The sequence below is a fragment of the Squalius cephalus genome (assembly GCF_949319135.1).
Source record: "Squalius cephalus genome assembly, chromosome: 8".
Classification (NCBI taxonomy): Eukaryota; Metazoa; Chordata; class Actinopteri; order Cypriniformes; family Leuciscidae; genus Squalius; species Squalius cephalus.
This window is the reverse complement of record NC_137129.1, coordinates 9,573,987-9,600,154: the sequence shown is the minus strand read 5'-3', so window position 1 is coordinate 9,600,154 and position 26,168 is coordinate 9,573,987. Positions and strand designations below refer to the sequence as shown.

The window sequence follows — 26,168 nt, the reverse complement described above, 5'->3', positions numbered from 1 at the left end:
ACTTGTATATTTAAAATATGAACCTCACTAACAGAAGACTGCTTTCAATTTCAAATGCTGACGCGCGCTTTGTTTGTGTAGACTGCTCGCGCATGCGGCTGTGCGACTCCTTGAAGTGGTTTAATATACTTGTGCAAAATTAACGTAAACACAGCCAGTTATGGATTAAACGGACAGGACAAACCACTTTACTTCTTATATTTCAAAAGAGATCCGTGCGTGAATGCAGCTTAATAGATCTCTCGCAGTCTTTGATAAAGTAGAAAAAGAATCATTCTGGAATTGGATCGGATCGTGAGGTGACTAAAGATTCCCACCCCTAACATTTATACTGTGAATCGTTTTTTTGAATCGAGAATCGTTTTTGAATCGAAAATCGATTTTGAATCGAATCTTGAGCCTAAAAATCGATATCAAATCGAATCGTGACATTTTCTGAATCGTGCACCCCTAATAGAGACTTAAGCCACTGATAGCAGATTGCAGTCATTAATGCAGTTATTGGAGAGGGAGGGAGAGAGAGAGAGAGATTAAGCGCAAGAGTAATTACCTGAGTCTGTGTGTCTCTCAAAAGTCAAATTAGTTGTCTCTACTTATAGCGAAACTGTACGTTTATCTGCTTCAAGAACAGCGTTGTCATCACCTTAGTGAGAAATGTCATGTAGCTTTTAAGTTGCTAACTCTTACTGATAAAATTGTCAGAGCAATGCTGACAACACATTTCTATGAGAGTGTGTGTCCGTACTGTACGCGTGTGCGTTTGAGTTGGAGAGAGAGCTAGAGAAAGAGTGTGTGTGCTTTCCGTACATAAAAAAACATAATTTTTGGAAATAATTTGACGGTTTTATCCTATTGATTACTATGTTTATTTGCTTGGTCAGTGTCGTTATGGGTTTTGGTTCTTTTGCTGTTGTAGTCTGTAAGGACCTTTGAAATAACTGAAATCATTTGGCGAAGTGCATATGGAACACTACTATTCATATAGACCATATTCATAGCAGCGCTATGAAATCTTAGATTTTTAACGGGAATGAAAGCGAGGCTGTGAGGGATAGATACATCTCTTCAGTGGGTTGTACTTTTATTTAATGTGTTTTTGGATTGTTCTGCCAAAGAAACACTGCAAAAATTTCAGAAGCCAAAGTAATCTAGGACCTTACACAGCGGATGCCATTGAAAACACAATAAGTCTATCCCTCACAACCTCCCTTTCATACCTGTTATGGCACTGCTCTGAATAAGATCTATTAGGCATCATACAAAGGTAAGATGAAAAGAAAATGCCTTCGAAACAGTTCCCTTCAGATATACATTCCCCTCGGATTTGCACGAATCACGTGAATTGTCTATTTCAATGTCAAGTTTGCACAAACTTTGGTATGAATGCACAAAAAATTGGTTTGTTACTTACCCATCACACACTTCTTTAATGATGGCTGAGAGAGGCTTTTTCTGCAACAGACAAAACAAAACAAGAAAAATGTTTGTTTTTTCCTCTAGTCTTAGAACTGATATTCTACCTTATTTCTTTACGGCTAAAACATTCTTCATACCCAATAAAACTGCTGCATTCACATCAGTTTCTACAACTTTTGAGCAAACATTTGGTTGAGTCAAGTCGGGAAAACAACAAAGAATGAATAAAGAATTGCAAAATAAAGATGAATGATTAATAAAGAACTTTAGGGGGATTTATCCAAGGTTAGTCTCAATAGTTTTTATAGCACATATTCTTCATCATTCACACATGCACTGCAGGGCATTTTCGCTCACATGTTAAAGGAATAGTTCAGCGAAAATCTTTATTTATTCACAATGTTGTTCCAAACCCCTACAACTTATTCTTCTGTGGAGCAAACAATCACTGAGGACTGGTTGTCCCTTATTGATGTTTTGTTTTCTGATATCAACAGCCGTGGTCATGAAATGTCATTGTATGGAAAGAAACACGGGTTAAATATTGAACAATGTAAAAAAATATATTACAATGGTAAAAAAAACAAGAATGCACTTCTGTAAGATATACAAGCATGCATATACAAGGAGATTTAGTCAGCAATAGGAACTGACCTGGTCAATCTCCATAAGTTTGGGGAAGGCCCCCGGCCACTCGATGGCCACCTTCACGATGTCTGCTGGGGGAGGCATGGCTGCGCTGATGGAGGATGTGGCCGCTCACTGATGCCTGGCTGTCATCCAAGCCTGTAGAGGGAGACATTGGGTCATACTACGCATACTAATTTATCAAACATCTCTTTTTCAGAAAACTGATTAGTACAACAAGGGATGTCAAAAGTACCAGTACTTTGGTAATGCGTCTAAAAATGTAACAATACCAGCATTTTTACAGTTTTTAAAGTACAGAGTTCCGGCTCAACATTTTTTTTTAGACAAACTGCATGCAAATCATACATTTTATCAATATAGAGATATAATGGCATTGATAGCAATGATATAATGGCATGCTCTACCAGTTGAGCTGCTGAAATTTGTGTATTTAAAATATTTAAAAGCCCAGATAAAAGTGTGAAGCCATGTTTTAGGTTTGGTTCCAGCTGTCTTTTAACAAAGCCAATGATTGCAGCTTTGTGACAAATTGTATTCTATACAACACTCAAGATCGCTTAAGAATAAGACAGCACACATTTTTTTTAAACAATTATCTCCTGATTATACTCCATATACATATATGGAAATACGATATTATTTTAAATTATATTAACAGTGTGAAAGATTAATTATCACTTAAGTACATTTCTGCTGTGCAATTAATTTAATGACCATTTATAGTCATAAATATTATATATGGTCTTTTAACATCCACCTTATCTGTTACAGCGACTCAACAGACTTCCATATATTTGGCTAAAAAGCATGTTTGACCTCGTGGTCAGATCAGAGAGCTCTTTCTGTCACTAGATAACTTGCTGCTACTGCGCAAAAGCTGACACTGAGGAATTCTTCTGGAAAACCTTGAAAATGAATTTCAGGAATGCAAAGCTTTGGCTGGTGCCGTGTGAGAGATCCACTCTGAACAAGAACATTCTTCCTTTGTGACGTCTGATACTTGACATTTTAATTGCAATTCGCTGCAGTACGATCTACATACTTGTGTCTTTTAAACACTTTTATTACATTAGGTCTGAACTTTGCTTTTAAACTAAAACTATGGAGATCAACTGACATCAGATAATATATATAGCACCTACTCATCTCAATAAACCCTGGTGGTTTTAGTGTGAACCATTGACACATCTACAAGCTAAATTTATCCACTGCTAAAGTTTACTTTGTCTTGGTTATAGTCTTGTAGTAAAGTACTAATTATATACATAGTAGGTCATAATGTGGTTTTCAATCCAAACAAACAACAACAAACTCAATAGCTTCTTATGTAAAATTACAATCTCTGACTCTTAGAATTAAACATGACATTTTTGCAACTGTACCTTTAAGACTTCTAGTATGTAACAGACTTCTGTTATTATTGGCTTGCCTCAAAGGTCAACAGTGTTGTTCAGTGGGCCAAGATGCTGATTCACTGATGTAAACAAAGACTGTCATATATTAATGTGCTCATGGTTGTAACATCATAATGATGACAACTTGACATGTTGACAAATGGCTCATTTGTGCAGTTTAGTTTCTCTGGTCTCGGCGGATTGCTGAGGGGAGCTTTGTATTGTGATTAGAGTATACTGAACTCTTTATTTCAAAAGAGCAAGAGACATGTTGTTTAACATGATATAGACTATTGGCCGAAGTGACTGGACTATTTTCTTTCAGCCCATTTTCAGACAGAAATACAGAGTATCAGTGTGAGTGACAGTGAAAAGCAAATCTCTCTCTAAAGCACATTAACTAATCATTTAAAGACAGGCTTTTTCTTTATAACTAGTAGTCGAACTATAAGTTAATTCTAGCTCAATTTTCCTTAAGTATCTGGCCTGTACTAAATAACATAAGCATTTAAAGATAAATAATTGTCTGAAGTATCATAAAAGGTACAGCAGAAGCACAATAGAACAGTAAAGAAAAGGTTAGGCGAGTCGATAAAGTGACATCCATCCACACAAAAGCAATTTGTAAATTATTTAGTACTCCTGACACTCGGGACAGTGCGGATCATCTTTGGTCCTTGTGGATAAACCCAGTTACATTTTTAATCCCCCGTTCCATAATGCATGGGGATGATTCTTGGAGAGAAAACAAGAACACACGCAGCCTGTGAAACAAGCATTCATTCAACCCATTCAAACAAGCTGCCATGTCACTCTGCCATGACTCATCCCATAATAATCTCCACACACACTACCCAGGCTCTGTTGCTATGGCAGCTGTTCCATCAGAAGTTGCATCTTTCCAGGGTGGTTCGCTTGGAAATGTTTCATTCCTTGTAAGAAGTTTCCCCATTACAGATGGCATGATTTCATTTGACAGAAGTCAATAAATCTCATAACCAGGTTTTATGTAAAGCTCTCAGCTGTTGTTCAAATGGACAGACTAGCTGCACTCCTGTTTGAAACTGAGTTGAATTTTTAATCTTATATGATTTGAGATACTGTAAACATAAATTGAGAGAAACAGAAGCTACATTTAATCTAGAGGCAACTTTTGTACACAAGAGCACAAACTACTCTTTATTTTCCACCGACAGCGGAGTCTGTATCACACTGCGAAGTGCGAACAAACACGCCACAATGCATACTAAAGATGAATAGGGTATGTTCACACTTGGCAGGTTTGGTTAGAGTAAAACGAATGCTGGTGTGATTACTCTGTTAGTGCGGTTCATTTTAACAAGCGTAAATGTTGCCATCTGAACCCATGGTGCGCACCAAACAAGCGGACTGAGGCCCACCTTTTTGCTTCCAAACAAACTCTGGTGCAGTTCGACTGAAATATGAACGTAACACGGACCAAAGACATCTAAACGAACCCAAAACAGGACATGAGGTCACAAGATGCGACCATAAAAAGAACAGAATACTCAGCATACCTGGTTCCTCTCATCATAAGGAACTACATCGCTTAGAAGTACTTTAGTATTTAGTGGTCTGAAGTATCTCGAAAGCAGACTGTCCTCTAATTGCTCTCATGATACTTCAAGGCGCCACTTCAAGTCGAACACACCTATTTACTTAATTCCTGAATGAATCTGCCGTTTGAACGAATCGAATGAATGACTCGATAACTTATGCATTTAGACATTTACTGCCACCTACTGGCAGTTTTAGTATCTTATTTAGAGTTTATTCATGTTGTTTCAAACCTATATGACTTTCTTTCTTTTGCAGAACAAAGAAGATATTTTGAAGAACACAATCATGCCCAGTACAACCTATAAAAGTTTGTGTGTAAATTATGTCAATTTGATGTTGAATCAAACAAACTCAAACTATTTTTTCTCTCTAAAGCTTCTTTTTGTAATGTCTTTTTAATGCTCGTCTCATTTAACACAATAATGACTTTATATTTTGGGGGTGATTTCTCAGCAAAATTTGATGTGTGATTAATTTGAAAATAATTCGATTAACATAACCATTTTAATTGCTTGACACTGATTATATGAAGAAAATTATACATTTAGTCCTGGTTTGCTCAGCATGAGTATATATTCTTTTATGTTTCACAGTGAAAAAAAAAACAAAAAAAAAACACAGATGAGAATGAAAGAATGAATGATAATATTCCTCCTATGCCTTAAAATGCGTGTTGAGCACACTTAAACACAAATAGGGTAATAAAAGTGCTTTAAAAATAAGTATCTCTTATAAGTATTTCTTTTTTTACTTATTTTTCTGGGTTTCACATGTATAGAGAATGCACTACAAGAGAATAGAACACATGCAGATATTATTACAACATTCAAGTACAAGCGGTTTAATCCCACACTGTATGTTGACATAACAGTAAAGCATGAAATGCTGGATATGTGGATACAACCACAAAGCCAGTGGGACACAAGCAACAGCCATGTAAGGCTAAAAACATTCACATTTCTTGTCTATCAAAAAGTTCTACAAAACAAAAGCCCAATTGATGCGAAACAAATTTACATTTTTGATCGACATGGCTTCTTAAACCTACACAATAATGCTGATGAAAGAAACCGGGAAGAAAACAGACTGACAGAAGGGATTTGATTTCTTCAGAGGGCTTAATAGACCCGTCAGATAAACAGGCAGGCCTAGAGATGTCTCTGTCTCTCTGATGGGATGGGATGGGATGGGATGGGATGGGGGGGGGGGCAGGGACACACAGAGCATCTCCTGCTCTTCTATTCCACTTCCTTCTGGAAAACCCACCGAATTAATCAATCAACAGTTTCCGTGAAACTTCCAACCTTCACTGTGGGGAAACGTGAAGTTGAGGAACACTTTACACTAGATTGTCTTTCTCACACTGCACATTAAAATAACAGAGTTTTCTAGACATGCAACATCATGATTTTGGACATGGTGTCAAATCAACTAAATTAAAAAAATTTCCAGAGGTAATTTTTTTTGATTGTATAAATCTACAGAAATACAAACAAAAATAGTAATGAAAGTGAAAATATTGAAATCTTAGATAAATATTTACTATGTAATACACAATTTTTTACACTGGGGTCAAAATTACAATTGCTGGGCAGTCAATATTTTGGGCAGTCATGTTCTATGCAATTGTTTTAATAGAGGGAAACAAGATATATTTCTGGTTTCAACGTTACTTATTCAGACATTCATCTTTAAAAAAAAAATCAGCTGACATATTTTGGCTTTCTTCATTTATGTATTATGTATGTATAGCTCTGGTTAAGTTGACATGGAAGGACCCACATATTCAATGGCAGTAGCATGTTTTATGACATGAACTATGTTATTATCATGTTTTAGGACAAGTACCATGGCGAATACAATGTTTAGGACACATGCCACTACGATACCATGTTTCAAGGATGTGCCATGACAATAACATGTTTTTGAACATATACTATGGCAATTCCCACATACCATGGCAATACCATGCTTTAGGACATGTACCATGGTATTTTTATTTAAGGACATGTGCAATGGTAATACCATGTTGTTTTAGGACAGGAACCATGGCAATACAATGTTTTAGGAAATGGTACATATCCTAAATTCAATATAATACCATGGAACATGGCAATACCATGATTTTGGATGCGTTTGGAATACCATGTTTTTGGACAAACCATGGCAACAAGTCAGAAGTTGGTCTTTGTGGCTGTTCAAAAGCATTCCACCACATGAGCGTCTACGAAAGCAATCCGGGTGAATGCGTTTTCGACTAACTCTGGAAGTGGTCGAAGGTGGACAAGCTCAAAACGTTTTAGACTCCATTTACACCTGTATTTAGCATCATCCACTTGTGATCAGATCGACAAACACATCTTAACATCAGGTGGAAACAGGGCCTTAGAGACAAATTATAGCAATAACAATAACTGCAGTAATTGCAGGCCACTCTAAAGCATAATTACAAACCAAGCAGTGACATGATGTTTCATTACTGATATTATGTAAAGATCTAACTGAACTGTAAAATGATCAGTAATGTAACAAATGACCCAAAGGAAAACACTAGTACATTATCCAACTAAAACAGCCAGTTCATCCTTGAGGTCAAACAAAGACTACCTTTATTAGATGCCGAGTATCATGGACGGTACAGCATGTGGTTGTCAGTGTGACATGCCCAGTGCTGTTTAAATGTTAAGACCTGACTCCTGCAGAGAGAACAACATTACCAATCTGAACAGCTGCAGTCTGTCAGTTGCGAGAAGAAAGTGAAAGACTGCTCAGAAGGTCACACTTTCTCCAGGTTTCCCTTCCCTGGATTGCCCACGTCCTGTATAGATTTCAAAAGAGCCCTCCAGTGATTCATCTGACACCTCTACAAAGGGTCCCAGAGCACAGAGGGCCCACACCGTCAGGGTCTACAAAGGAGCAGCGAGCTTTATCTGTGCTGAGAAACAAAGACACGCGAGACAGCTACTGAGTTATTGCTACTCACGTTCGCTCTCTTTCACTGAGCCAGCCGGCTCTCATTTCTACCCTGCAGGTCTGACCTGTGCCATGTTGCTACAAAAGCTTTGTGGAGACTGAGGAGACAAAACTGTGGGTCCAGTCTAAGACACGTCCCGTTTTGAGACACATAGCCTATACATAGTCAATATCTGGTGTATTTCCATTGGTTGCTATAGTAATGATGTAAATATCAGCATGGTGCCAAGAGACATTCTGAGTGGAGATGTCAGTGTGGAAGGAGAAAATGGGAAATCGCAGACTTGGACTCTGCTCACGTCTAACATGACACTTCCCCTCAGCGCTGAACTCACAAGAGTATGACGAACATACGCAACAGGCATTTTTCACATTCATGCATGTATTGTGCGAAACCACTGACTCGTTCACTATTCAAATGAGGAAAGTGTGAGTGAAAATGAGTGTATTCAGACACAGCTTCAGACAACACTGCACACATTGTGTTACATACGTGTCATATCCTGAAAGACCAAAACTACTCAGATCTGACCATTCAGACTTGAGACACAAAATAAGATTAAATCAAATAAAGAATTGTATTATTAGTAGTAGTAGTAGTAGTAGTAGTAGTAGTAGAAGTAGAAGTAGTAGTAGTAGTAGTAGTAGTAGTAGTAGTAGTAGTAGTAAGAATGATAATAATAATAAAATATTAATAGATAAAAACAAACTATTAATATTATTATTACTACAACTACTACTCCTAATAATAATAATAATAATAATAATAATGATGATAATAATGATAATAATAATAAATTAATAAATAATTATTTTTAATATTATATTAATAACAGCAACAACAATAATACATATTAATAAACAATGAATGAATCAATGAATGAATGAAAACTAATTCAGAATTCACATCATGTATTTGTATCACTGGATTTCATGTTTGTTTGTTTTTCATACTAAAAGTATTAAAGTAAATCTAAAAGTATATTTTTTTTAAAGAAAATTTGAGTTGTTTTTGCTGCCTGTCTAAATAATGCCTTAGAGAGGGATTTGTACAATTTAAGTTAAGTTTGAAGTGTTTATGGCCATATTTTTGTTTCCAACAATACCCTTACAAAAATACTACAGTGATGGTATTACATGGTAATATAATGATACTTTGATACCATGGTACTTGAATGATTACCATAATCATGCCCAAAACCATGGTTATACCATAATTCAATGTCTAAAACAATATGGTAGTACAAAGGTGCTTTTTTCATAGTATAATCTCTGTTCGGGAAACAATGAGAGATGAACATCAGCCAAGAATGATGTTTTGACATAAAACAGGCATTTTACGTTACAATCAAACACTTTACACAAACTAACCGTTTCCTCTCCTAAATACTAACAATGATCTGTTAAAAAGAGAAATATTTAGTTTTAGTGTAGACAGATTCTGTGCTCTTTTCTTTCAGTTTGAGCCGCAGCAGGCGTCTATAGTGTCAAAACAAGTCCTCTAACAGGTCCTCTAAGTCTCATTCAGTAACCAGGATATCCTGTCACAGCTAAGCAACAGTTTCCACATCTCCAACTCCTCACATTTGCATTTCACTAGTACCTAAGGAAACTACACTTCCTAGTAGAAAATTACCCTATGAAATTGTAATGATTAAAGTTATAATGTTAATACAAACATTCACCCACAAAAAAAAAATAGGTATATGAAATATGAAATATATGAATGCATTTAGTATACACAGCGCAGTACAGTGTGGATAATGTCACTCAACAGGTCAAAAACATCTCAAATCAAATCTGAATATAATTTAAAAGCACATTCTGAACGTCTAAGCCGGCCGATTGCCTTGTCTGCTGGATGGAGACACCTCAAAGAAGCAAACAGACCAAATGAAAAGTTTCAACACTGCATTTAGATTTTCAAAAAGAAAAATGCAGCCTGGTTCACAGATAGACCTGTAGTGATATATTAGGGGGTCGCAGAGCTGACCCCAGTGGCCAAAGCCACACCCTAAGCGGCCCGGATTCATCCGAAAGCATAAAGAAACTTACCCGGAAACCCCCACAACTAGAAGCTGGTCGAACAAGTCAATGTTTCCAGCTCTTTAAGCCGATTATTCTTCAGCAGTACAGTATGCTGTCTCCGCACAGAGATGCATCATTAAACAAAAGACTTCAAAATAAAGACTGTGCCCGTATTTATCGCACGACTTTACACAAACTTTGTCTTAACCAGCGAGAAAGACAGAGAGATAAAGAAAAAGAGGTGAAAGAGACGGAGGAAGTAGGCGTTCATCATGAGAAGAGGAAACTGCTGGGCCACAGTTGCACAAAAGGCGGCAAATTTCAAAGACGCAACACAACTGAAGACGTGAGGAGGAAACAGACCACACGGGTCCTGGCTGGGCTTATCTGAAAACGTCGGACAATAACAGGAAATATGGAGACGCACTGATTGCTTGAGATAAAGCGATGATTTGGTGCGAGCGTTTGGAAGACAAATAATCTGTCAAAATAAAGCTGTGTGGTCATTATAGGAGGAAGTAGTTTTTATGATATGTGTATGTCTGTAAAAGAAAATGAAAGAAATGATACTTTATGTAAAGATAATGAAACCTATTTTTCTGCTGTTATGATGTTTTTTGTACAGTAACGACTTTCATGGGACAAATTTCCATTCATAATTCTCATTACTGTTATAAAGAATCTGAGACAAATTCCTTTAATACAGTAATGAAAATCATCCTAACCCAAATTTTTCCCCATTTAAATCAGAATAAAAGTAGCTTGATTTTTCGATACTGATTAAAACCATGATTTATAAATATATCTTCTTTTTTTCTGCATTACAGTAATAAGAATAAGTGGAAATCTGGTCCTAAAAAAAAAAAAAAAAAAAAAAATTATAAAATATTTAAAAAATTAAATCAAATATTAAAAATAATATCAGTATATAATATCAAATAACTCGGCTGGGCATTCAATAAACACTTCTGCATCTTGAGTACAAATAATGTGTGATGAAAGCAATCCACTTCTGTGTGAAATTTCTTTGTCTTTTCAAACGATCCCCCTGTGATACATGTGCGGCCCACATAAACAAAGTTGACACGACTGTCACTGACTCATAGTGCCATGGTAACAAAATTAAAAAACAACCCATCAAGTGGAAAAATAACATGCTCAGATTATGACTGGCTGCATGGGCAGAATGACATTCCCGGAAATTGATGCCTGGTGCAACTCACAAATAGCTCTAATGATCAGTGTGCTAATTATCACAATGGCGCATTTTAAAGGATTAAAAAAGGAAACGAGCACAAAGGCTGCTGATTACAGCATGGGCCGGCTACTCTCATTTCCCGTATCTGCTCATCCTCTCACCATATTTCAAGGAGCATGCTCTGTTGTTTCTGATGCAATAGCAGCAGCTGGGTGGCAAACTCAAGAACTGCTTAACATCTCGTTTCCCATTAAAGCTTCAGGATGGCTAAATTGGCTCATGTTAGTGAACGAGAAGGAGCATATGCCGGTTCCACCCATTGTGGGCTCCTAAGGGCCGGCCGGCCCTGCTCTCACAGCTGTTGAAGTGGCACTGGGTTCCCTCAAGCTATGAATAGAGATCAGTGGAGAGCTGGTCAATGAAAAATGCTGGGTCTGGCCTAGATTCATGCGTGGTCGGGTACATCAAACCATCGCTGTTTAGACTGACTGGTAAAATTGGTCAGGGTCTTTGAGACCAGCTAGAGAGAAAGAGAGACAAATGAGGAGGAAGAAAGAGAGCCACACATTTTTCCAGAAAATGAGCACATCTAAAATTAAACAGTGTCCTCTTGGGGCCTTTACTGTGATAAATGAATGGCAGCTCCACTTTCAATACAATGTGCAAAGTGTTCAGATGTTCCCTATTAAAAGTGTAATGATGCAACAAAACTGAAATTAAAGTTTCATTCAGCCGAAAACGAGTTCTATATAAGCATTTAAATTTGCACATATGTTTTTATATCAACTTTTTAATTATATAATTATGTTCCTACTCCAATTAAATAATGAAAATGTAATATATTACAAATATTTAGCAAAATGCTCTTTTCTAGAGACATTGTTTCTAGCCAACTAGCAAGTTATGGACAATGACTGGCTCTGACCACATTAAAGGCACAATATGTAACTTTTTTGCTTTAAAAATAGCAAAAATCACTATATTTATGTTATTTATATTTTTTAGTTGTGTACTTACATTATCCCGACTGTTTCCAACAACTTTCAAACCAGGAGAAATTTTAATTTAATTAGAAGACACGGCACGTTTCTTTATTTCCGTTTTGTCGCAGTCAATGGCGTCATATCCGCGTTGTCCCTGGTTTCCGCTCGTACTGCCATAGCAACCAGAGCTATGAACCAGAGCCCTCTGATAGTAACCAAGGTGACAGACGTGGACAATGTAGTTCGCAATGTCTATTTGCATGCTGTTGTTGTTTCGTTCAAACATTATGGACCATGGCAAGCAGACTTTGGATAAAAAAAGAACTAAAACGAGAATCAATATCAGAGCGGTGTTTTCGAGATGCCTAGCGCTCCATTAGACAGTATATAAACGAGCTCCACGTCCGAGACTTCGACCGCTCCTACATGTACTTTATTAAACAGGTGAGCACATTTACATAAAAGTAATCAATGTTATATAGTTCAACAATGATAAAATGTTATAATATGATCTGTATGTTATTCTAATGTTGATCTAGCTTACTGCTAGTCTCATACAGACAAACTAACACATAAATGTCAACACATTCAAATTAAGTTTATTGTGATAGTGTAATGTTAGACCAAGTGAAACAGCGCTGTGTTACCTCACAAGTTTAATTTGTCTAATAAACTGACCTGTGAGTTGTAATTCTGCACTTGCGTGTAGTTCGGTAGAATGAAATGTCCATATTCCTTTTATATCCGCGGGACTCGCGTCGCGTGTGGAGCTGATAGCTGTCTCTTAGCAATCCCGAACTGCTTCATATCACAGTCATGATAAAAGCATCGATGTATTCAGTCATCCATAAACATTATTAGATCGGTCGGCTTGACGTTGACGACAAGATCCATAATTCTTAGCAAATGTTGCATCATCAAACTACGCCTTTGTTATTGTAAGAGGTTAGCGACCCCTAGCGGCGAAAAAAATTACATAGTGTACGTTTAAAGAGCGACAAAATTGAACAATTTACAGAATTTGAAAGCTCAGACTTTGTTTCATATCAAAATGAACAAAATACAAAGCTTAATGTGATTATTGGGTGGCAGGCTACAAGTAATGTTTAGAGAAGTTGTTCACGCATCAACCGAAAACAAATTCGACTAAAAGATCTTGGTTCATCAAAATGAATACCAATACAAGAAATTATATTGTCAACCCAACCCTAGGCTGCGTCCAAAAATCGCATACTTTCTTTAGTAGGTACTTATTTTTAATAATTAATTACTTCACTACCCCTAAAAAGTATGTTCTATATAGTATGAATGTGTGTAGTATGAATGTAATCTGGAAGTACTACATTCGCCATGTTGTCATTATCATGTGACCTACCAGCGCCAATTACGTCGCATCACTGCCATTCACAAATCCTTATGGGATAGTAAAGTGTCCTTCGTAAGCATACTTCAGAATCTCCCCGGAAGTAGTAGGTCATCTGGGTACTTTGGACCTAATTTGGACATACTTCTTTTGTCACAAACTGTTTTTCGCCAACTATATAGCAGGGAAGTATGCGATTTCAGATGCAGCCCTAGTGTCCACACAGCCGACATGTTTAGCTAGCTTATCCAAGATGCTTGAACAAAGTAGACACTGACAGGGTTAAAATGAGCCATCGGGGAAAAGCCAATTAAACGTCACCATTTCTGTCAATGACTTCGGCTCTCCAAAATGGATTATTAATCAAAAATGTTTGGTGCATCACTAATTAACTTTAAAGATGAAACTTCAGGCATCATTTCCACACCCTCATATTGGTTTAAACCTGTATGACTAACTACTGCGGAGCATAAAATAAGGTTTTGCAGGAATGTTCATGCTGCTCTATCACAACAAAAGCAAATTACAACCAATACTGTCAACCTACAAAAATGTCATGAATAAAAGCACCATAAAAATAGTCCGCAAGCCCATATATATTTACTCGTGAAAAATAAGCACACAAACTTCTCATCTCACCTTAAATCAAAAGTCTCCTGATTAGAGAAACAAACACAATTGACCTAGAAGCGATGTTCCCGTCTTGGTGGTCGAGGAGCCAGCTGTCTCCTTGGAGATGCATGCATGATGCGCTGTGTTCCAATTAGCCCTTCCTTGTGTTTGGTACCTAAACCCCTCCCCAGGAGCAAAGAGACCCCCTACACGCTGTACTGCCTCTGACAAACCTGATTAAGTCACCCAATCCAGCCTTGGGAGTTAGTTTGCCAAAAGCAGACACAGGCTGGTGGTACTCATGAGCAGAGCTGTCAACCTCCTTTGCACATGGAAACACTTGGTCTGGATTTATTCAGGCTCATCTCACTTTGGTAATTTAACCCATTTTGCTGCTTCCAAACTTTAACTCACTTTTTTTTTTTTTTGTAAAAATGCCTGTGTTGTGTTGTGTTGTGCATGCATTTCTAAATTCCGCATAGCAAAGTATTTTTCAATTAAATCAATGAAGCATTCAAAGATATTTTGATATACAACAGAGATTCAAATTAAAAAGCACCAGTGCAGATGGGAAAAGAGCCCAGCCGCCCATCTAAACACTACCGCAGTAATTGTAATCATCTTTAATCTACATGGAGAAAGAGCTTTTAAAAGAGGACAGTAACAGATGCTGCAAGATTATAAAAGATATATGCATTAATGCTTTTTCCCTCTTTTTAAACCATGAAAATCAATTTGCAGCTTCACTTTACTCCTTTGCATTTCCATTCCAATAACAATGTGAAATCCAATAGCTCACTAAGAAATTATTCTGTGAAATAGGATATAATGCTATTTCCCAACTGTAGTTATAAGTAATCTTTCCTGGAACATTAGAGTTAACACTGAGAGAATGACTAACGTCTAAATATAATGCAGCGTAAGCCGAGAGTTTGGTCACAGTGACATTTACTGTCAAGCGAAGTGGCTTGTTTCAGGTCTAAGACTAGACTAGAGCATCTAAAAAAAAGACCTTGTCGCCTCTACAAAAGGCTTTGTGGACGCAAGCCCAGAGATGGAGGTGGGGAGAGACACTGGCTGTGTGACCTTCTGCTCAAAGACTTCTCAACCCAGTGTGAAACTCTCTAAACAGGTCAGACCCATGACAGTCAATATACATTAGACACAGTTACCACATTCCCACACTGAGAGAAAGGAAAACACCCAGAAATCTACCTGCAGATGGAAACTTCTTTCTCGCAACCCAATTACACTGCAAAAAAAATATGCATTTATTAATACGACTGCCACAAAGTGGGCAACCAATAATGGAATTTGTAGAAAGTTACAGATATCAAAACAAAAAAACAGAATTCTAATAATCAGCTGATAGATTTTAAAATAGATTCACTACCAATTGAAATGTTCGGGGTCAGTAAGAGTTTTTTATGTTTTTGTAAGAAGTCTCTTATGCTCCCCAACGCTGCATATATGATAAAAAATACAATAAAAACAGTAATTCTGTCAGGACCACTATCGTCAAATACGATTGACAATTAGCATACAGTTTGGATTGACGGTATGGTTCCGTTCTGGGCAAGAACTCCCAGCAGCCTAGCATGGATAAGAGCAGCAATAACCATCCTTAGGGTAAACAGAACAGAACCAACATGAATGTATTAAGATATCAAGATTTTAAGTACAACATAATTCAAGAATTTATTCTGATTCAAGGGGAATCAGAATGCCAAATCCTGACTGACGAGAGGAGGAGCTGGGGTTGGATCAGGGTAATTTGCTCCTGAGAAACGCAATAGCTGCTGATAATACTGAAGGAGCTTATATATGTATACAGTGATAGGCGTCGTATTCCTATAGGTAGACGTATCAGCTGAGAGTCAGCTGATGCGAGCTTGACTAACGTGACCTGCCAGAATTGACGCTACACTTAATTATTATGAAATATTATTACAATTTAAAACAACTTACTGTTTTCTATTTTAGTATATTTTTAAATGACTTATTTTCTGTGATGGCAAAGCTGAATTTTCAGCATAATCACTCCAGTCTTCAGTGTCGCATGATCCTTCAGAAATCATTCTAATATGCTGATTTGCTGGTCAAGAAACATTTCTTCTAATTATCAGTTACAAACATTGTGTTGCTTCATATATTTGTGGAAACCATGATGCGTGTTTTGTTTTCAGGATTGTTTGATGGACAGAAAGTTTAAAAAGTTTGCAAAAAGTAAAGTCAACATGAGCAACTAGACAAACAATTATTATTCAAATAAACTGTAAGTTGATTATTTTGTGTACTATAGTTTCCATAAGAATTGCCTTAGTGCCCTAACATGAACCACTTCTGGTAAGTCACTTTGCGCACACATGCCAATGCACACAAACACTAAAAATCACCATGTTGACCAGCTCCCACCCCCTACACCACATCCCACAAAGTGAACTGGAACATTTAAGGACTCTTAAATCAACCCTCACCTCATTACACTGGTTTCTCTGGCTAAATTAAAATGAATTAGTAATGATGGGATGGGATGAGAGAAATTCAAGCAATTTCCCCAAACATCCCCACAAGATCCTGGCCAGTGCAGCTCTTGGATCTGATCGATGGCTAACAGACATAGCAGAGAGATTAAGAGAGAGTTTAGAGGAAAAGCTCTGCATCAGGATTGCAACATCAGTTATTAATTCAGCATCCAACACTACTTGGATCTCATACTGATGGCTGGAAATTCCACTGCAAGTGAAGCAAAGTGCACAAATACCACAGCCAGTTTTCGGTGCCTCTTGTGTCACTAAACGGAATTGCAAAAATAATGACAGGTATGTAGCCTACCCGGGTAGTGGGAGCAGAGTGACAACAGTATCCTGCAATACAGTACTAGCTATATATCAAAATTTTCAAATTTTTTAATAATTATTGTGCAATTTAATATTTGCACTTCACTCTTTCCCTGCCAGGATTTTATTTTTATTTAGCTTTTTTTTTTTTTTTTGTATGTCATGGCTCCCGTAATCCCGTAAAAAACAATGACAACATTTGATTCTAGCTTCAATTCATTATTTTTTATTTATTTTTAAGTTTAGTTAAAAAAACATTTCAAACAAAAAGTGGAGAACATCACATTTTTGTCAAAGACGTTTTCTGGATCCGATTCAGAACGATTATCAAAACATACATCGTCAATCAACAACTCCAAAGCCTGTACAGTCGTTTTCGACAATTTCTTTCCGCTCTTTCTGAGCTGTGTCTGAAATCCCCCCCTAATAGGGCACTATTTGAGGGGAGAGCCATTTGTAGTGGAGTTCAAAATCATAGTGGATGTTATCGAGTGCACTCAATCAATCCCACAATGCACCGCAATAACGAGTGTACAACTCATGTACGCTCAACGGCTAGAGAATACCCATAATGCACTGTGAGAGTCGCGAGCTGATGAATTCCCAGAGTCTGACCAGAAGATGGTGCCCGCAGCCGAACCGCTGGTCCAATGTGGGTACAACATAATATCATACAGGTATAAATTCCTATTTAACTGATTATTAAATTGATTAAAAAGTGAACAGTTGATCAACCTAAAAAAATTACTTCAATTGGTAACACCTAAAGAAATTAAGTTTTCTCAACTTAAATTATCACGTTTTTCACGATAAACTTAATTTCTTTAGGTGTTACCAATTAAAGTAATTGTTTTAAGTTGATCCAACTATTCACTTTTTACAGTGTATACATAGTTTCCATGACAGAGCTCAAGATAACTCTTTTCATCTTACTACAGTTCGCTAAGATTCAAAAAGTTCTTAAACAGCAAGCAAAAACTTCTTCCAGCAGACTCACTCACTCGTTTTCATTCCCTTCTTCAAGTGAACTATATTAGAGAACTAATGTAGGGAACAGGGGGAGATTTCGAACACAGCCCTGGTTTACACAGATTTTCTACTTTGCTTGTTTTTGGATCTGGAGATGCTGTACTACTTCAGGAAATCCGTAATAGCGCCTCCTACCATATAACAGTGAAACCGCGGATTGCCAGAAAAACTTGTCAATGGTGAGCAACCATTGTGTCATAAATAGTCCCTTTCACACCAGGGTGGTTCCCCGAGAACTAAATGTTCCCCTAGGGCCATTTTCCTTGTTGCATTCACACCGCCAGTATAAACTCTGAAGTGACATGTAAGCTGCGTTTGTTGTTGTTGTGACATTTATTTTGACGGTGCTGAGAACGGCAGAGCCTGAGCACACAGTGCTCCCGTTCTCCATCTTCATTAGTTTACGATCTGTTTAACAGTCCTGTCTACGTTATTAGATAGAACTGTTATACAAAGAAAGTAGACAATATATGAAAAAGTATTAGCGTTTGTCGTGTGGTTGATGTCCAATGTCGCTAGCTTAGCAGAAATACATAATCATTTTCCGCTTGGTCCCCTCAAAGTTGCGTTGGACTTTTCCCTTAGCGTAAAGGTTGATAGGTCTATTTATCACTGTTTTCCATGTTCATAGAGTTAGTTCATGGAGTAAATATATAGGCTATAAACTGTGCGTTCATGGCTTTTTAAAAATGGCGGGTGCTGGTGTTTCACGTGCATTCGGCCAATCTGGTAGTTCCTATTGTGCTGCTGGGTTAGACCGTAGAAGCTAATTTAGTCCCCCAAAAAAGGCTTTCCTAGAGCTAAAATCGTTCTCAGTTCCTGCAGTGTGAACACGCCAAAAAGCCCTTACGCTTACTGCCGCCATTAGTTCTAGGAACTATGAAAAGGTTCCTCCGGTGTGAAAGCCCCTAATGATGGAGGGGAAAGAGTTAATTATACAAATTAATTTATCTATAAAATAATTAATATTAATATTTATTACACACACACACACACACACACATATGATCATAAATTTATCTTGATGTCAACAAATAAAAAAATTAATCAATAAAAATCCACAATTTTTGTGATTTTTGTGACATTTTTCTAAATGCTAAGTTTGTTTTGATAAATAGGCCTACCTAAAATTCTGTAAAAAGTTAGCACCCTAAATTTTAATTCCTCTCGCCACATACTCACTACTTAATCTATTCATGAAACTAATTTATGAACATGTAAACAAAGCACATCAAAGCAATGCAAGCTTTTATAATCTTTAATACATGAGTAAAAAACTAAACAAAAGTTTCAAATGATTACTTAAATGGGGAAGAGCTAATGGAATACAATCAATGAACACGTCTCATGAATGAGTTCTCTTCTCAGAAAGAGGAACAGCCCATGGGCGAATCCATGCTGAAAATGTGCCACTGACCTCTGGCTGTTGAAAGCATCACACAATGGCAGTCTCTGACCGTTTGACACCAGCCCTGATAGATAGATCCTGTTTGGGAAACCATGGGAACCGTGTTCATTTGTATAGTCTCTCACATAAAGATGGCCTCAGGCCGAGGGGATGGAAGAGGTGTGGGACTCTCCGGGGATAAGCACAAAACCTTTATTTAGCAGCAGCAGTCTAACTGTTACAACCACTGATGAATGTTAAACGCAGGCGATGCGCTGCCCTCAGGAGCACTTACCATAGAGTGGGACGGAGTGGGCGGCATTGTTCATAAACTGTTCTTTCAGAAATAGTGAGAGCGCTATATTTATATATATAAACTGCTGAATTACACAAACACGTGGGTTATGAAACATGCTCTTCAATGAAAAACAAGCATTAGATAATCAGAGTAAAGGAGAGCTTGTTTAACAATGCTTCTAAAACTAAATACCAACATGTGTAATGGTGCAACCATGACATTTTATGTTATGTTATGTTATGTTATGTTATGTTATGTTATGTTATGTTATGTTATGTTATGTTATGTTATGTTATGTTATGTTATGTTATGTTATGTTATGTTATGTTATGTTATGTTATGTAGCAAATCAGCATATTAGAATCATTTCTGAAGGATCACGTGACACTGAAGACAGGAGTAATGGCTGCTGAAAATTCAGCTTTGTCATCACAGGAATACATAACATTTTATTTTAGAGTTATTTTAAATTGTAATAATATTTTACAATATTACTATTATAACTGTATTTTGGTCAAATAAACGCAGCCTTGGTGAGCATGACTTATAAGCGACCTTAAACTTTTGAACAATAGTATTATACTAGATTACATTACATTACATTACATATAATTATTTTATATTAATAAAAAATTACAATTGCCAAAAGTGCCATGATACCTATAAACAATTAAATAGTACGCCCTAGAAACCACATAGCAACTTGAAAATTTAATTTTTTTTTTTTTTTTTTTTTACTGGGACTATTCAGCTTACCCCTAAAACTAAGGCATCATTGATGTCTATCGCACAAACGGTGTGGGATAAGTTATACATGAAAGTTTATTCCTCAGGGTTAAGGGTTTGTTTGAATCCCAACAGAATTAGTAATAGTATCTTAGCATCTGCATTTGGACAGTTTCCAGAACAGGCATCCAAAACACAATATCTGAGATTAAGCAATTGTGGAAGTAAAACAAAAGACTTGTTTCCAAGTCAAAAGAAAAGGGAAGTGGAAGAACTTGTTTCCCCTGGCACATAAATAAATGTGAGGATGGATCGACCATCATCATGGCTCTATTTGTGTCTGTCGAGGTGGGTCATGTCAAAAACTGTCTATTCTTGTCTGTTGGGATCATAAATCCCTTTTTCCAAATTCCCACTCATAAAAATAACAAAAAATAATAAAAAATTGACAGAAAAACACCTGAAAATGATGCATCATGCCAGCCGTAGATAAGCACAGCCGTTCTTCTCTCTTGGAATGAGTGAAACATTACAAACAGTTTGGTAATGATTCTTTGATCGTCTTGAGTATGTGCACAATGAGAGTGACAGTTGAGGACAAACCCAGTCTAAAATCTGCAGAGAAGATGATATTATTTGGACAGGTTTCAACATGAACTTGAACAATCTGTACAAATGATTTTAAAGACTGTGCTGTGTAGCATGTCGATGAAAAGGACTGAGCAAACACAATGCTAGAGCTACACACACCTTGCCTCACTATTATAAGAAAATCACAACACCAGAAACTAGGCTAATCCAGTCTTCTACAAACAGAAACGTATTCTGATATTAGCATTAATAAACAAAGTTAAAAAAATTAGGATACCCCCACTTTTTTTCCACCAATGAATTCCTATGATTTTCCATGATGTTTCCAACCTTTAAATTTGCTAACGGTTGAAGCCGATAGGGCAACTGGGTATGTAGCATGACAGCTCCCGATCCAGTCCCCCTCTCTTTCTCTCACTTCGCTTCCGGTCTACTCTATACTATATTATCGCAAAAAAAAAAAAAAAGGCAAAACCGCCAACATTTTATTTTCTGTTCCCAAAAGTTTCACACGGATGTACAACACAATATGGAAAAAAAGATCTTTCGCTACTTTCGTTTCATGACGAAAACTTAATTCCATTTCAGTTACAATAACAATTCACTATTTTTCCAGGTTTTTCATAAACATGGGAACCCTAAAAATAATTCCCGAACATTCTTCATGTCTTCCATAGGACAGACAAATATATAGCCCTGCCCCCAAACTAACCGCATTGATTGAGTCAATGTTGCCTTGTAGGGCCGATCGGGAAGCTCAGTCAAACAAGCAGAACAATGATTTAAATTGATAGTGAACTAAACCTATCAATGGTTCATCATTGGTTCATCAATGGATACAATATCTGTATATTAATCTGGGATACGGGAAAGTGTATATATATATATATATATATATATATATATATATATATATATATATATATATATATATATATATATATATATATATATATATATATATATATATATATATATATATATATATATATATATATATATATATATATATATATATATATATATATATATATATATCTCAGAGCAGGAATTCAGAGATTCACACCTGAGAAGGAGGCACCTCTTAAAGGTGCTCTAAGCGATGTCACACGTTTTTTAGGCCAAAACATTTTTTGTCACATACAGCAAACATCTCCTCACTATCCGCTAGCTGTCTGTCCCCTGAACACACTGTAAAAAAAAATGCGGTCTCTGTAGACACCCCAGGCTCCACAAACGGCAAGAAAAACAAACTGGCCAGCCTGGACATAACCGACAAGAATGATTTGGGGGTGGGGGTTGGGGGGTTAGTGCGCGTGCATATAAAGGGGGATGTGTGGGGAGTGGAGGAGAGAGATAGCCTGGTTCTACCTGACTCTCGTACATTTCATTTGTACAGAGAGTCTGGAATCTCTCCATTGAGAAACGTTTACTTCCTTGTAGGCGGGTTCTCTGTTAAAGTTCAAATTATTGGATCTGCCCAGAGTCACTCAGGATCTGCCATAGCCAATCGCTAACGTGTGGTCGTGACGTATGTCATGCGCCGAAACCGGCCGGAAACATTTACAAATTCTAAATGTATATTTGACACTAAGGACAGTGATGTATTCAGTCAACTGTCGAAGCTGGGTCTAATCATTAACAATACGCCGCCCGCTGCGGTCGTTTCGGATCTGCCGCAAATGCTGTACAGTGATCACCAGGCTACTGTGCGATACGGAAACAACTTTTCTGCCTCCTTCACTTGGTCCTCCATTAGTGCAACAAGAGGGGAGACGACAACAACTATCGGCTTTGCATCCCTATCGTTCGCCTTAGCTAACTCATTCACCACTAGAACTGCCATGGCAGTCATTTTGACCGTTTTGAATTTTATATCTGCAATAACTTTGTTGAAAAAATAAATACAATCCTGCTGGTACCTGACTTTTACTAAAAGTGTCTGTATTTTCATTTAAAATGTTTTTCATATAAATTACCTATGTAAATTACACATAAGGCAAAAAAACAAAACAAATGAACATATTTACCTATTTCGGCCATAAACGGTCATATTGACCGCACAATTTCGCGGTATTATTAGGCTATACCAATAGGCTATACGCAACAATAAAATGTGGTAAAAAAATACACTAAACATATTCAACAACAAATCATTTAAATGTAATGATATTCAGAACAGAACAAGAATGAAAAAATAACTAAAGCCAAAATGAAATGCTTTATAAGCGAAAGTGAAAGTAAGCGGCGTTAGGCTCACGTAACTCTCTAATTAGAATCAAAAATGTTTCAACATTTGCGATGTATTTGGATGCTAAACAATTCTTTATCATAGGTTTTGAACTTCACTCACGTTCCAATATCGACGGAAAAAATCATCCTCTTCACACAGAGCAGTGGAATTTTTATATGTTAGGTTGACTATTTTATTATTATATTTTATTATGGCTATAATGAACAGGCTGCAATGCTGGAAGATGGTGTGTGTGTGTGTGTGTGTGTGTGTCGGCGGGCGCTATCGAACAGTGGAAACATGAAAACATAGGCTATACTCTCCGTCATTTTGTTCAGGGCATCTACGAATATTATTTATTTATAAATTATAATTAAACTTGTTTAAATGTACAGTTTGGTGTTTTGTTTTTAAAATACATCCTAATACAATAAATGCATTAATCTCTCAATTGGGGATTTATCATTAAAGATATAGAGTTTTGAATAGCGATCAAAATGACCGCTTGCGGCAGTTCTAGTAGTTATGGAATTCTGGCACTTCTAGTGCTAGCGGAGTGAGCTGGAAAATCAAACTTTTCCCGAACCCCGTGAGGAGGAGGGCCACAACATCATGGCCACCAACAAAACTTAGCAAACATTGTTCTTGCTCCGGCTTTAACTTCTGTATATTCGGCAGTTTTGCAACAATGGACCGAATAGCTTTTCTCACATCTTTCTCCGCTACCATTACTCCAACTCAAACTGACGCACTACATCAACGTCATCGTTCTCAGCCACTCCCTCTGTTCTCTGATTGGTCCTACAAAAAATTGATTTCTGGAAACCTAAGAATATACAGCAGTCCCAGACGTAGTACTGAAGTAAAATGAAATTGAGCGGAAGTACGTAGGAGGGCGGAGCCAGGCTAGGAGAGAGAAGCATGAAGAGGGAAGTTAGCTAGAGGAGAGATGTCCTAGACAACGACTAACGTTAAAATGTTATATTCTTGAGAATTTTGATATAGCCGACACACGACCAAAGAGACGACGTTCCGATGAACAAATAACAAAGAATAGGGAAAAGGAGAAGGAAAGCGTGAAGTCCCGAATTTACATCGGAAAAGCGTTCAAAAGGTGGCGAGAACTCCGCCAGCAGAAGGGCTTCCAATCCGACATTCAGGTGGCTCTGTTTTTGCTGGACAGGTGGGGAAATCCAGTTTGTTTTTTCTAAATTCATGACTGTTTCAGGAAGCACGGAAGGGAGGGGGGGATGAGGAGGAGGGAGGGTCGAGCTAGCCTCCGTTTTGTTTGACAATACTTTGAACGTCAACAAGAAGTGGCGTCACCCAACATCGCTTAGAGCACCTTTAACTGCTCTAGATTATTCTGCTCAGAGAATGATGAGAATTGTACTATGAGCAGTCAGCGTAATGTACCAGACGAGCGGTGATTTCAGGACATGGATAACAGCAGGAGTCACAGACAACATGGAAAATAAACAGCAGTTGGACCAGCTCCATTTCACACAGTATCATAACATGAACAACCATCACACGACGTAAAGATTAATGACATCCGTCAGTTTGCTAATGATGTGGGGGTTCCCAGGCTCTCTGCTGGAGGGGTCTGCAAGTATGCATACTTGACATCTGCAGTCTGATTCATCAGCATACCGTGATCTAGTATGAATGACAACACTCATTTACTTTCCCAAAAAAATATGTATACTCCGGTTAACTCGTATAACTCATAACTCCTGTTGTCTGTCCTGAACTCACTCCATTGCTCTGACTGAAGGGATAACAATATAGTGAGACGGGAGAGATCACTCAAACATCCTCAGATTGCATAATTTCCTGGAAAATGAATTGAAATGTATATTTTTTCTAAAGAAATGTGATATGAAATATGATACTGTAATAGTATTTTTCTATATGTTTAAGCCTTTTGACTTAATGGAGTTGTTTTGTGCATTGCTGTGAACACAAATCATTGAAAACAGGCACGACTGAATAAGTATGCATGTTCTCTTTCTATGTGAAATAATAATAATATGCAGTTTGATTCAGTATGTTTGATGTGCACTTAGTTAGTTTTCCACTAACTTCCTTGAGCTGGTGAAACAGTGGGGTTGTGTGACGTTGTTCTATGAAGGCGTGATTAAGTGTTAAGGGCGTGTTTTACTGTGGGGCAACTGGTCCACCAGTGGAAACGCAGCTTGATTTTGGATTTTGTGGCTCGAGGTCCGAGGCTACTGGCCCCACCCGGAACGCTCTGGTCCAACAGGGGAAAAGTGGATAGTGATTATTGCCTTAGCAAGCCCCACTAATAACACACATCCAGCAGGGATAAGTCTGTAAACCCAACAAGGCCACTATGACAAAGCAAATTACATTCTAAACTCAGTGTTACGGGTCTACCCATTTTAGACCAGCGATTCTAGTTCTACTGAAAATATAGAGCAACATGTCACCACAATCCCTGATGGGTTAATTTATCCTGAATTGAGACCTGCAAGAACCTGGAACATTCCATGATTGATTTGATGCTATTTTTAGGCACCCCACTTCAAGGATCTGGTTCATATATATGGCCCATTTAAGTACAAGTACAGAAAGTCTTTTCGAGAAACGAGACGCGCTCTGTAATCCCCAGCACAAAACTACATGGCTTTACCCGACAATTTGACAGAAATTTTCCGCTAATATCCCACCACTGGTAGAAATATTCTCGAGAGCAATGAAAATAAACCCTCCAAGTTACACAAACAAAGTGTTTCAGGGTCATAAGCAATGTCTTAACCTGCACTGAGCCATGACAGGCTGGATTTTCTAAAGATCTCAAACCCGAATAACTATCATTCAGCGGCAGTAAAGATTAAGCTT

General features: G+C 37.4%; 1 protein-coding gene across 8 annotated transcripts in view; it reads right to left on the bottom strand.

Moving 5' to 3' along the window:
- elmo1 (engulfment and cell motility 1 (ced-12 homolog, C. elegans)) overlaps positions 1 to 26,168 on the bottom strand; it is an 89,967-nt gene that overhangs the window by 50,431 nt on the left and 13,368 nt on the right. For 4 of the 8 annotated variants that reach the window (XM_079880146.1, XM_079880142.1, XM_079880144.1 and 1 more), the window contains exons 2-3: positions 2,071 to 2,202; positions 1,412 to 1,452 (exon numbers count right to left, since the gene is read on the bottom strand). In XM_079880146.1, coding sequence (XP_079736272.1) covers positions 1,412 to 1,452; positions 2,071 to 2,148 — 119 coding nt within the window. In that variant the 5' untranslated portion in view covers positions 2,149 to 2,202. Of the gene's footprint in view, positions 1 to 1,411; positions 1,453 to 2,070; positions 2,203 to 10,070; positions 10,313 to 26,168 lie in introns of those variants that run through there. The other 4 variants (XM_079880141.1, XM_079880143.1, XM_079880147.1 and 1 more) reach the window with 3 other exon arrangements.